The sequence below is a fragment of the Cebus imitator genome, unplaced genomic scaffold (genome assembly GCF_001604975.1).
Source record: "Cebus imitator isolate Cc_AM_T3 unplaced genomic scaffold, Cebus_imitator-1.0 Scaffold380, whole genome shotgun sequence".
NCBI classification, from domain to species: Eukaryota; Metazoa; Chordata; class Mammalia; order Primates; family Cebidae; genus Cebus; species Cebus imitator.
In genome coordinates this window covers 162,510-176,304 of record NW_016107695.1, presented here as the reverse complement: position 1 = coordinate 176,304, position 13,795 = coordinate 162,510, and the positions used below count along the sequence as shown (strand labels likewise).

At 48.6% G+C, this 13,795-nt stretch overlaps 1 protein-coding gene across 1 annotated transcript in view; it reads right to left on the bottom strand.

Moving 5' to 3' along the window:
• The window catches only part of WDR27 (WD repeat domain 27), a 275,100-nt gene that overhangs the window by 215,581 nt on the left and 45,724 nt on the right, over window positions 1–13,795 (bottom strand). The window contains exons 8-13 of the mRNA XM_037731066.1: window positions 12,938–13,058; window positions 11,800–11,903; window positions 10,428–10,495; window positions 10,085–10,206; window positions 9,582–9,664; window positions 1,926–2,004 (exon numbers count right to left, since the gene is read on the bottom strand). Coding sequence (XP_037586994.1) covers window positions 1,926–2,004; window positions 9,582–9,664; window positions 10,085–10,206; window positions 10,428–10,495; window positions 11,800–11,903; window positions 12,938–13,058 — 577 coding nt within the window. The remainder of the gene's footprint in view (window positions 1–1,925; window positions 2,005–9,581; window positions 9,665–10,084; window positions 10,207–10,427; window positions 10,496–11,799; window positions 11,904–12,937; window positions 13,059–13,795) is intronic.

Here is a 13,795-nt window from a genome sequence, read left to right as displayed (position 1 = left end):
ACTCACAACATGCCTTAATATGGCAGACCTGGGGAATTCACACAAAGCTGCAGGTGCCACTGGAGAATTCCTCCACCCAACCATCATCCATCCATTCACCCATCCCTCCATCCATCTAACCATGCATTCATCCCTCCTTCATTGACCCGCTCATCTGCCTTTCATCTCTGTATCCCTCCATCCCCATCATCCATCCATCCATTCATCCATCTCTCATCCCTCCATCCCACCATCCTCACTCCATCCATCCACCCAGATCCATCCCTCATCTCTGCATCCCTCCATCCTCCCTTCATCCCCCCACTCATCCATCCTTCATCTCTCCATCCATCCATCCTCTCCATCCATGCACCCACTCATCCATCTGTCATCTCTCCATGCCTCCATCCATGCGCCATGCATCCATCTCTCAGCTCTGCATCTCTCCATCCTCTCCAATCATCCCCACACTCATCCATCTCTCATCCCTCCATCCCTACCATCCATGTAACCACTCATCCATCCCTCATCTCTCCATCCATTCATCCTCTCCATCCATCCCCCCACTCATCCGTCACCTCTCCATCCATCCATCCCCTCCATCCATCCCCCACTCATCCATCTCTCATCCCTCCATCCCTACCATCCATGTAACCACTCATCCATCCCTCATCTCTCCATCCATCCATCTCCCCACTCATCCATCTCTGACCTCTCCATCCATCCATCCCCTCCATCCATCCCCCCACTCATCCATCTCTTACCTCTGCATCTCTCCATCCCTCCATCCATCCCCCCACTCATCCATCCCTCACCTCTGCATCTCTCCATCCTCTCCATCCATCCCCCTACTCATCCATCTCTCACCTCTCCATCCATCCATCCCCTCCATCCATCTACCCACTCATCCATCTGTCATCTCTCCATGTCTCCATCCCTCCATCCCCATCATCCATGCAAGCATGCATCCATCTTTCATCCCTCCATCCCCTTCCATCCATCCATCCATCCCTCCAGAAATGCCTTATGAGAGGGTTTAGGGTGCTGAGTGCTGTCCAAGGCACAGTGGTTTAAAGAACAGATAATAAGTAAGGCATGGTCACCACTGTTCAAGCCAAAGAGAACAAACAAGCAGATCAGGAAAGCCCTTGGACGAGAGGAGGCTGTGAGTTTTCACAGAGTGGCCTGGGATTTCTGCCTGGAGCACAGCAGAGCCAGTGGGAGGGGTGGGGTGGGGCAGTGGCCAGGGGCACATGAAGGGGGAGCTTGGTAGAGGTGAGCACCAACCAGGGAGACTAGCGTGTACTCTGAGGACAGGGACTCCAGGTCACAGGGCCATTTTGGCCACTGTGTTAAGAGACAACAAAGGTCAAGAGATGAGCTAGGAGGAGGGGATATGTCTGCATTTTCTTCAGGAAAGTCAGCTTTCCCTTTGAGGAATAGGCTTGTGAAGATTTGGGGAATCTCAAGGCCTCCCCGTGGTTTCTCAGAGTATCCTGCCACTTCGTCTCTCCTTGTCTCTGAGCAGCCTTGCTAACTCAGGGCTTAAATATACTCTGTGATCTGCTCTGATGTTACAGCAAAGCTGTGTTCTAAGAAGAGCACTGTGTCCGGCGCCTTGAGGGGCCACTACTATTTAGAGAATCATCATGCTCTCCCAGCTCCACACCCTACCAGCTTGCCCTCACTTCACGGGACCACCGTGTTATCGGACAAGGACTCGGAGGGCTGCTCCGTGGCCCAGCGGACAGTGAGTGCTCAGGAAACATTTGCCGCTGCAGCTGCTGCTGACTGGCATGCTGTGGTCCAACCCACCACATTTTAACTCCTGTTTATATTGCTATGTCATAATGTGACCCTCAGGGATATATCTGTGTCCCTACTGGTGTTAAAGTCCTGCATCTATGACGCAGGTGCATTCCCGATTCTGAGACGAGTTCACTCACTGTGGTGCCGAGGCATAACCAGATGACTTAATTTTACTGCGTAAAACCAGGAATTGGTCCTTCATGACGTTCCGTTTAGCTGTAGAAAGGCAATTTTAAAGAAGAAACAAACACCGAAAATTAACATCTCATTATGGACAGAAGAAGAACAGAGTCTCTTCAAAAAAGAAACATTCACACCAACAGAATGAATTTCTGACTATAAATTTAAGAGGTTTCGTATCTGAAGTCACATCAACCATCACCAGCAAAAGATTAAATAAAGGGGTTAAAAGGATAAGAAAATAACCCAAGTTGGTTTTTGTTTGTTTTTAAGACAGAGTCTCATTCTGTCGCCCAGGCTGGAGTGCAGTGGTGCAATCTAGGCTCACTGCAACCTCTGCCTCCCAGTTTCAAGTGATTCTCCTGCCTCTGCCTCCTGAATAACTGGGATTACAGGCACAGCACACACCACGACGACTGGTTAATTTTTGTATTTTTAGTAGAGAGGGGGTTTCACCATGTTGGTCAAGATGGCCTCGAACTCTTGACCTCATGATCCACCCACCTCGGCCTCCCAAAGTTCTGGGATTCCAGGCATGAGCCACTGCGCCTGGCCCAGCCTATTTTACATTTTGCATACGACTACCAGTTGACAAACACTCTGACATCACGTGAACTTACCATAAATATTTACAAATCAAAAAAAATGTTTTCAGATGAAATATAGTTTTGCCAGAACTATTTATTTTCGCATAAACTTAATAATTGGTGTTCAATATGAATAGTCTGTATAATATTATAAAATAGCTTTAGAAAAAATGAATATTTGCATAATACTGAATAATTCTAAAAATAGTTCCTTTTTGTAAACAAATTCAGTTCTGTTTCTGCTACTGTTTCATATTGGATAACCTAAATTATATTCCCATTAAGAATCAAGTGGACTGGCTGGGCATGGGGGCTCACGCCTAGAATCCCAGCACTTTGGGAGGCCAAGGCGGGCACCTCACGAGATCAGGAGATTCAGACCATCCTGGCCAACATAGTGAAATATCATCTCTACTAAAAATACAAAAATTAGCTGAGCATAGTAGTGGGTGCCTGTAATCCCAGCTACTTTGGAGGCTGAAGCAAGAGAATCGCTGAACCCTGCTTCAGCCTCCCAAGGAGGTGGAGGTTGCAGTGAGCCGAGATCATACCACTGCGCTCCAGCCCAGGTGTCACTGCAAGACTCCATCTCAAAAAAAAGAATCAAGTGGCCCTAATAGAGCATTAACTTAAGATTGTGGACGTCTCACTGTGCAAATCAAAGTCCAGGAGGTGACCAGGAACCTGCTGAGTCAGGCCTCCACCCTGGGCCTGGGCCTAGGCCTGGGTACTGCCGGCTTCACAGGGTTGCACAGGGCGAAGCCAAACCTGGAAAGGGAGAGGTTTCTATGGGAAAGGAAGGTAGATGCCACACACAGCTGGGACCCAGAGGGACCCTCAGAGGATGGAGGAGAAGCCAGGAAACTGCCCTGTCCAATCTACACAGTGAGGAAAGGAGAAAAAGCCTTCTCCAAAAAATGACAAAGTATCACCAAAAGGAAAACAATTTCAGGATAAAATAATAACATTATGGACACATTAGTAGTATACTTCATTATGAGAAAGTCTAAAAAGTCCTAGAATAAGGTTTATAAATATATAACTGCATGTTACTTTCACAAATGCTCTAAGCATTAACATATAATAGTTCCTCGTCCATCACATACATTCTTTTTTATATTATCTCCTTTATAGTTTTATAAGCAGAAGCCAGCAAATTTTGGGATTATAGCATTACTGTAAATGAAACATATCCATTAATTTTCCATGGGAATATTTTCTAAACTACACACAAAACATCAACATGTTAAAATTTCATCACTTTGTAAAAGCTATCTCCATATTAAAACTATTTATATGATTGTTCTTATTAAAGGTTTTGTTCTAAACTCTAAATACTATCACTGGTTGCAAACAACAGTACATCACATATGCTCATCTGAAACAAGATGATCCATATTGACAAAAAGTCTAAAAATTCCACTTCTAAGGCATGATCTAAATCAATGAAGCATATATAAAAAGAAAAGCTAAGGAAACAAATAGGGTAAGTTTTGAAAGAGCAAATCATGAGACTTGTGTCTCCTTCAGGACAGATTGTGCGGCAAGATCTCACTCCCCAAACGCGCAGCCGTCCACGGAGGCAGGCAGACAAGACATGGGTCTCTGTGTGCTGGAAACGCAGGAGGCCCTGCTCGCCACTCAGCGTAGTCTACGAACACAGGGGAGCTTCAAACCATCATTCTCAGCAAACTGGCAGAAGAGCAGAAGATCAAACACCGCATGTTCTCACTCATAGGCGGGTGTTGAACAATGAGAACACATGGACACAGGGAGGGGAGCACTATACACTGGGGTCAGTTGGGGGGAAATAGGGGAAGGACGGTGGGGGGTGGGGAGCTGGGGAGAGATAGCAAGGGGAGAGATGCCAGATGTAAGTGATGGGGAGGAAGGCAGCAAATCACACTGCCACGTGTGTACCTATGCAACAATCTTGCATGTTCTTCATATGTACCCCAAAACCTAAAATGCAATAAAATAAATAAATGGGAAAAAAAAAAGAACTTTGGAAAACCATCTGAACAGTCTAGTATTACTGCAATGATTAGCTATTTTAATTAATATTGGTTAGTCAAGTTTTTCCGAAAATTTTTCACTAGAAATGTATGTATATACATAAAATTCCTTTGGTATTAATTAAGCGAATGGTTCAAAAAGGCTTTTTTATGTTGCACAACAATGTGAAGGTACAGAATGCCACTGAACCATACACCCAAAATGGTTAAAATGGTAAGTTTTATTTTATATATATCTTATAATTTAAAAAAAGAAATGAACAGAAAATTTCTTTTAAAAGACACGAAAAACAGACTACTACATATATAATGCAATAAGACCATATTATTTACCTAATAAACAGTTTCGGTTCTTCACTAGCATAATTACTACCTAGGACTTTTTCAATTTTTTGAGTGCTGCTATTTAAAAGGCGAATGCTGACTTTCATTATCTGTGTAACATGCTGGTTAGGTATTCAGACAGCCTCTCCCACAGAGAAAAGCCACAAATGCCAGATGAAATATATGCTTTATCTTGTTAAACGCAGAAGAAAGAAAATGAGGACAAGATATTGAAACTGAGGTGAGCTGTGGACGCTGTAACTCCAGCCGCAGGGACCTAGGATTTGTGTGGCCTCAGGGAGGTGCGGGCAGAAAGGCCAAGCCCGCCGGCCACTGCACGATCTCCGACTGGCCCAGGAAGCCTGTGCCGTGATGGTGTGTGCTGGTCCCAGGCTTGTGGTCCTGTAGTCAGAGGGACCGTGGCAAGTGGCTTAAAAGGCCAGAAGCTATAGACTTGTGCACCCAAACCCCTGGAAGCAACACAAATCTCTAATGGAACGCACTGCACTTCATTCAGTTCCAAAAAATATATAAAAACAAACAAAACAGAACAAAAAAACTAAGCGTCCATTTCTCTGATGAAAATTGATACAAAAATCCTCAATAAAACGTTAGCAAACTGAATTCTACAACACAGCAGAAAGATTATACATTATGGGATTTATCCCTGACATACAAGGCTGGTTTTATACTCAAAATCAATGATACACCTAATTCAAAGCTGTACACAAATCATTCAGGTATAGAAACAGAGAAAGCTCTTGCTAGGTCATTCTGTGGAGCTGGCACACCAAAACCAAACCCAGCAAGTTCCTGAGAAATCAATCACTCATGAACATGAATCCAAAATGTCCTGTACAAAATAATAGCAAAGAGATAATAAATGCAAATTAGGTTTATGACAGCAACATGTGGCTGATTAAACACAAGCAACAATCACCTCAGGAAAAGGCAAACGAAATCATAAGACAGCTTTTTATCTCCACTGGTTGCCACATGGCTCAGAAGGGTCTCCAGATGCTGGTGAGACCCCACCCCCAGCTGGTTTCCAGGTTCTTGGCACCTTCAGAGCAAGAAATTAGATGTGAAAAGCAGCAGTTTTTGCTACAAAGTGAAAGCACACACCTAAGTGAGAAGCCAGGTGAGCTCAGGAGAGGGAAGCATGCTTAGAGGACTTTGAGCACCCCATTTTGTGGGTGTTTCTTTAATGAGAGGGTGGGATCATCATCAGGTATCCTGGGAATGGAGGGGATTTCAGGTAACCCCCTACTACAGCCCCCTTCTCTTATTCGGGTTTTCCCAGAACTGAGGAGGCCTCACAGTGATGGGTTGGCCTTTTCTCTCCCTTGCTTTGGGTTTTCTGCTGCCCTGTGGTTACTTTGCCACCTTCCTGTGTTCACTGTTGCTTGGGTTTTCCATTTTCCTGCGACCACCCAGTGCTAATCCTGTCTCACACTGGGTGAGCAGAAATTCCAGCGCCCAGCAACATCCGGCCTTGGCCAGGGCTCAGGGCAGGTGGGGAGGTGTGTGCCGCTAGAGTAGCAGTCGGCCAGCTACCTGGGAATATCTTCACCATTGTCTGCCACATGGGGAACCTTACCCAAGCCCAGCAGCTGCCCCCGCAGACCTCAGGGCAGCCCTCCCGGCTCCAGGATACAGCAGGTGCTGCAAAGGCTGCTCACAACAACAGCGGCCTGGGACAAGCTGAACATCTGTTAATACTGAATAAACTGTGGGTACATAAACGGCAGTATATCCAGACAACAGAATGCTATACAGCAACTGAAACAAATCTCACAGACACAAAGTGAAAACAGCACACCACAAAAGAACGCACGTAAGAAAGAATATTACTCTATGCATGAACAGCTCCAGCCCCAGACCAGACATGTTAGAAGAGACATTGTGATGAAGGATTTTTTCAGTGTCTCTTTGCCAGCTGGAAGCCCCCGAGGCTGGCAGTGCCCCTGCCCAGGCCTCCCTGGGCCCTCACTAGGCACAGGAACTACCTGCCCACTTGGCCCCCATTTGTGTTACGGCCCATTCGGTCCCGCTGCCCTGCCCTGGCCTGTGGCTCTGGGGCGGGCCTGGCCCCACTGCTGTTCCTGTGTGGGGGGTGGCTGCCCAGCGCTGGTGGAGGGTGGAAGGCTACAGCATTACAGCATTTTTCATACCCACATTCAGTGAGTCCTGAGTTCTTGTCCCGCATCCAAGAATAGGTTATCCTGACCACTGAAGAGTGAGAAGGGTGGAGAGTTTTTTTGTTTGTTTTTGAGATAGAGTCTCGCTCCATCGCTTAGGGTGGAGTGCAGTGGTGCAATCTCAGCTCACTGCAACCTTCGCCTCCAGGGATCAAGCGATTCTTCTGCCTAAGTCTCCCAAGTAGTTGGGATTACAGGCGTGAGCCACTGCGCCCGGGCAGAGAGTTTTATTGAGTGACAGCTCTTAGCGGAGAGGGGACCCAGAGAGGGCAGCCCCCTACCCTCAGTCAGGTAGTCCCCCCACAACCACTGCTGTGTGGCTGAGTTCAGGGCTTTTATGGGCTCAGAATGGGGCAGTGCATGTTGATTGGTTTACGACTATGCAAAAAAGGCACAACTCAGAGATGGGCACAGCAGTGTAAAAGCCAATTAGAGAAGGGTAGGTTTATGTAAAATAGGTGAAGGGTAGCGACCAATCAGAGGAAAGCGTGCCAGACAGGAAAACAGGTTCTCAATCTGATCTGTGGATTTATCCGACACCTACAGTTTGGCTTTCAGGCTTTAAACTGTCTTTGGTTTGGAGGTCAGGTTTCATTGGGGACCTGCCTGCGGCTACCTGGGGATTTCTCTAACTCCTGCTGCTGTCAGTTGTTACGGATGAATGGTAGGAGGTGAGATTGACAAGGCTAAGAGAGACCAGGAGGGGTGGGGGAAAAGCACATGAGGAAGCTTGGGGTATCCAGGAAGATGAGGAGGTTCGGGGGGCTAAGGAGAACAAAGAGGCTGGGAGGACCAGGCAAGGAGGCCTGGAGGACCCAGGAGGGCAAGAAGGAGGGCAGGAGGGCCCAGGAGGAGGAAGAGGCCAAGAGGGCCCGGGAAGAGGAGGAGGCCGGGAGGCCCAGGAGGAAGCAGCAGCTTGGGGAGGGTTAGGCCCACAGCAGCCCACGGGCATTCTCTTCTCAGCCATCTTCCAACCCACCTGCTGTTGTCTTCTCTGCTGTTCGTGTCTTTCACAATTTAAGATGCCTTCTCAATGATGAGTAATTAGCGCCTCCTTACATAGCAGAAGTGCCATGACTTCATAAGGCCAGAGGCCACTCCCAGCGAGGAATCAGCTTGGCCTGGAGGCTGCCATGCTGGCTGAGCCTGGCCGCCTTCCCCAGGCCTTCATTCTCACAGTTTCTCAGAACTGTCCCCATGGTGATGGGATGGTAGCAGAGCATAAATCGGCAGGAGATGGGCACTTAACCCCGAAGGTGGGTCTTTCATGGAAAGAGGGCCTAGGAATGGGGGACCTGTCGGAAACCCCGCAGCAGCAGGGACCCTCATGTAGGGCAGAACAAGGAAACAGCTCCAGGCCCAAGCTCAGCTCTGAGTCCCGGCCTAGCACCTGAAAACGTCCCTCCCCAGTCTGCAAGGCGGGCGGGAACCACACAGTCTGTGAGACCCAGGAAAGGCACAGGTGTTCAAGGCATGATTTCAAAAAGTCTCGTAGGAAGAGGGGGCAGAGAGGTTAGGACAGAAGTCCCAGAAGTCAAGCTCAAGGGCTTCGAGGGAGCATGAAGGACATGGCCCATGTCAGAGGGTGGGCTCCACGGGAGGTCCAGACATGCCTGACGAGGGAACCCCAGCCCAGCCCAGCCCGGGAAGAGGCCTGAGGGCAGGGTCGCCAGTTCACTGGTGGGGAAGACGGCCCTTCCGGGAGGTGAGGGCCAGCGGTCAGGCAGCTACAAGGGAGAAGGTGAAAGAAAGGTACAGGGAAGCCTCAGGCTTTCGAAGTAGGTCCAGTAGGAGGTTTACCAAGACCAATTAAAGGGTTAGGCTGGTCAATGAAGGAAAAAAAGACGTAATTATCAGTAAGCCTTGAAAGAAATGGAACATAACAAAGTTTACCATCTTAAAGTGAAAGTTAATTTTTATATATTTGAAAGATGCAACATGTGGATTTATTTGGCTGCTGCTTAGAACAAACCAATAAAAAATATTGTTGAGGCAATCAGGGATAATTTATTATGGCCTTGCTAATGCAAGATTCCAGAAAGTTACTGGTTTTGATATAATGTCATGGTGGTAAAAATGTACAGGTTCCAGAAAGGTGCACTGAAGTGTGCAGGTGTACAAACACTCAGGATTCGCTTTCCAACTCCTCAGCAGAGGAAAAAGGGAAAAAGATGTTCTCACCATCAATCACTGCTGAGGGTGCACTCTGCACCCCCACTGCACCAGGCACCAGCCTTCAATCTCGGGCACGGTGCTGAATTGCTACAAGGGACGCCCAGTTCAGGAGGGGAAGCACCCAGCATGTTCCCACCATAGCAGGCACGTAACAAACACATGAGAGGCAGAGATACAAAGGAGGGAAGGCTGGAAGGAAGTGCAGAATGCGTATTTTAACAGATAGGAATTCTCAAAGCCATGTAGCAGCCCTAGCCACAACAAGAAGGCATCAGCCTGCGTTCTTAGATTTCATAGCTCACTAAACTCACCACATCGCTGTTCACTAGCAGCCTTGGTGCTTTTCACCTTGGCAATTCCCAGATACAGTGGAGAGGTAGGAAGGACACAGGAGCTGAAACAGAAACAAACCACATAAAGCCAGGAGTGCAAAGAATGATACGATGGACACATTTCAACGACACACTCACTTTAAGGACGGTTACAAATGACTAATAAATGCAGCTATGGACAGGGCAGTATTTGAAAATGAAAACCGTCAAGCATATTCTTATCCTTGTTGGGAAAAAATTAATATATTCTTAATAAAGGTGCTGTTTTATAATGTACATTCTATCCTGAAATAAAATAGTGGTTCACATTAAAGTAAACTATTAACTATTTAGTTTTCAACAAGATAGAAGCAACAGCATGAAAAACTGTTTCTTCCAACCAGCGCTGGTAGAGCTCAGAGTTTCCTAAACTTTATTTCTCAACACACAAAGAAATACAGGTGAACATGCGCACACACACTCCACACCTGAAGGCACTCTACCTGGCTGGCACTGAGAGGCCCTGTCCCACCCTGGGGCACTGCTGAGCCATGACCAGCGCGGCTGGGTCCACCTCCAACACAGCGATCTTCCCTCCAAACAGGGAGGCCAGCAAGCACAGCGCCTGCAGGGACACAGTTTCCACGTGGTTAGTGACACTATCTGGGAAAGGAGATTCAAGGAGTATCTGAACATGCATCTAACACTGGCTTCATTCTCACAGCAGGGTCACCACCCTGTCACTCCAAAAACGTTTTCTCACACAAAATCCCATTTCCTCAGCCAGTAGTTACTACATCACTCTGTGGAAAGGAGAAATCGGAGGGGCCATGTCTCAGGACCGACCTTGCCATCTGTGAAGCGGCTCCTCAGGGCACATGATCCAGCCAACAGGATGCTGAGGCTGTGGAAATCTTCAGTTCAGCAAGACCAGGAGGAACATGACGGGGAGGAAGGGAGCACATATACACGGAGTCACTGCCCAGGCCCCGCCACACACGCTCCAGGCCCCATCACACACATTGCAGGCTGTGCACCACATACCCACACACACCAGGCCAAACACCACACACACACCCCAAGCCCTGAGCCTCACACACTCCAGGCCCCACCACACACAGGCCAGGACCCATCACACACACGCCAGGCCCAGCCACACACACTGCAGCCTGTGAACCACATACCCACACATATGCAAGGCCCCATGCCGCAAACACACCAGGCCACATACCACACACACTCCAGGCCCCGCCACACAAACGCCAGGCCCTGCTCTAAGGCTGGGATGTGACTCGGACTGAGACCTGCAGCTCAGCCTCCTGGAGAAGCCACACATCCAGCAGCAGCTCAGAAAGGAAATGTGTTATTAAGAGTTGTGACCGTTTTGGGGAAGAAAGGCTGAGTTTGCAAGGAGAAGCCATGGCTGGCTGAGCTGAGGAGGGGCAGGGATGGGCGCCTGAAGGGAAGGGGGAGTGTGAAGATGCAGATGGATCCAGCAGCCCCACAGAGGCCTGTGCATTCAGGGCTGGAAAGGAGGCACCAAGAGAAGCCAGTGCCTAGGAGGCGGCCGCGGAGGACCCCCTGCAATGGAGGAGAGGGTTGGAATCCAGCCTGCTTTTCAAAGTCACCTGGGTTCCTGGGCAGAAAGTATGTGGCCGGTGGCAGCCAGGGAGCTAGGAGAGGAGGGTGGAACCTCTGGGGTCGGGGGATGAGATGGAGACTTTAGGGGCAGGAGGTAGGTAGAGGTTACTATTCCTACATTCCTGGGGGTGGCAGAAACTGGGGAAGGGAACCAGGGTTGGAGAGGACAGCGCCTCAGCCGGGTTTACGTTGCGCAAGCCTGGGGCTCTGGGAGGCTCTCAAGGGATACTGGAGAAGCCAGGGGCTTCCCAGGGGTGTTCCCATGGGTGTTGGGGTGTTGCACACCCCAGGTGGCCTGGAGTGTCTGGCGAGGGCCTGGTGGATGGAGGCAAGAGGTGGCTCCAGGGCTGAGTGCCTGAGGGTCTGGGAAAGGTCCTCATCCTTCGGATCTGGCAGCACAGAGGTCCTTGCGTTCTCAATGCTGAGTTGTGACTGAAGCATCTCATCCTGTGATGCATGTGTACCACGGAGTCACTCAGATCACGTGGTGAGGCCTTCTCCACAAACACTTTCACTGCCCCACATACCAGTCAAAGGAAAACATCACAGTTACGCAGCAGTACACCAAAGATCTTACCCTTGTAACATAAAGCAGCTTCCACTTCCAGGTTTGCCAGGTTAAATACGAATAAGCCCACTGAGCTTCCAATCCACAAGCACTGGGTGTTCTCAGAGGAAAGACTGATTTACGAACAAAAAGAAAAGAACACACACTAATCTTACTCCTGAAGGTTTGGCCCCACACACGCCCCTTGGCCTGGCTGTGAGCTCTTTGCGGAAGTGGGGAGCACAAGCCGGGGTGGGTTCCTGCCATTGAGAACCACATCTGTGCTGGGCTCCCATTCAGCCTGTGCTGGGTCCCCCGGGCACCTGCTAACAACCAGGTGTTAGCACCAGTCCATGCTTCCCCCACCAGTGTCAACAGAAGGTGTCATGTGGCTCCTGCTTTGCTCTAAGGGCCCCTCTGCTCTAGGTAAGATGGGGGCCTCGAAGAGCCTTGGGTCTACGCATCCTCTGGGAGCACAGCATCCAGCCTCCATGCCCACCCTTATTCTCCTCCATGGTTTGGACCAAGCAGGGACTATTCTGCTCCAGGGATGCTCTGCACAGAGACATGGTGGAGCAATGGCCAAGGCCATTCAAAGCAATGCTGCCCCCTAATTTCCAGCGCTTTCTAAGCATTTTCAGGAGGAGAGGTGAACATAATTGTGGCATGTTCTATAACAGTTAAACAGTACTTCTTTATGTTGCCAAATATGTATAATATTTCTGAGGCCAGAAATCAATACAATTCATCTGGTGTTAACTTTAAACGTGTAACGTACAGTGCAAGCGGGAAACGGGAAAGCTGAGGCCATTACCATCACCATTTCCTCTTTCTAAAGAAAAAGTCATATCACAGAGGCAAAGATCTGCCTAGACTTTGGTAACAAACTTAAAAATCATCAAATTCCTTTTATTAAAGATACTTACACATCATTGCCCAATTTACCAACTTTAAGATTTAAAGCATGCAATCCCAAGAATGAAGTCAGTAATAATAAGGGACAAAAATAATTTGGTTTCATTTCAATCATTCTTAGAAAATAAACCTAATGTTCATCTAAGAAATTTAAGGTCCCCTGGGCACTGTCTAACATCTATGAAGATGCTCGCTCTGACCTCTGTGGTTTCTATTTTCTTTACACAGCATAGGCCAGGCTTTTGATGCTTACCATCCACATGCAGAATGTGGGACACATGAGAGATCACAGGGTGCAAGTCTCAGTATAGGAAACGTCACTCCCACCTGCTCTCCTTTTACCAGGGCACTTGTAGAGGGAAGCTGGCTTTCTTCTAGGAAACAGAATTATTGACAATCTGAGAAGTGAACTTAAACACATCCATTAGGTTTAAAGGCCAAGGACTGCCCTACGGAGATGCTGAGGTGAATGTGCACTGCAGAGTCACTCAGATCATGCGGCAAGGAAAGCTCTAAGGTAGCACCGAACATGTAGCGTGTGCACCACGGAGTCGCTCCGATCACATGTCGAGAAAAGCTCTAAGGTAGCACCCAGCATGACACGCGTGCACCGCAGTCACTTGGATCATGCATCGAGGAAAGCTCTAAGGTAGCACCCAGCATGACGCATATGCACCATGGAGTCACTTGGACCACACATCGAGGAAAACTCTAAGGTAGCACCCAGCACGACGCATGTGCACCACGGAGTCACTTGAATCATGCATCAAGGAAAACTCTAAGGTAGCATCCAGCATGACACGTGTGCACTGCAGAGTCACTTGGATCGTGCGGCAAGGAAAACTCTAAGGTAGAACCCAGCACTACATGTGCAGAGTCACTTGGATCACCCATCGAGGAAAGCCCTAAGGTAGCACCCAGCATGACGCATGTGCACCGCGGAGTCACTTGGATTACACGTCGAGGAAAGCTCTAAGGTAGCACCCAGCATGACGCGTGTGCACCGCGCAGTCACATGGATCACACATCGAGGAAAATGTAACACCCAGCATGACGCATGTTTGCACTGCAGAGTTGCTCGGATCACGCGTCGAGGAAAGCTCTAAGGTAG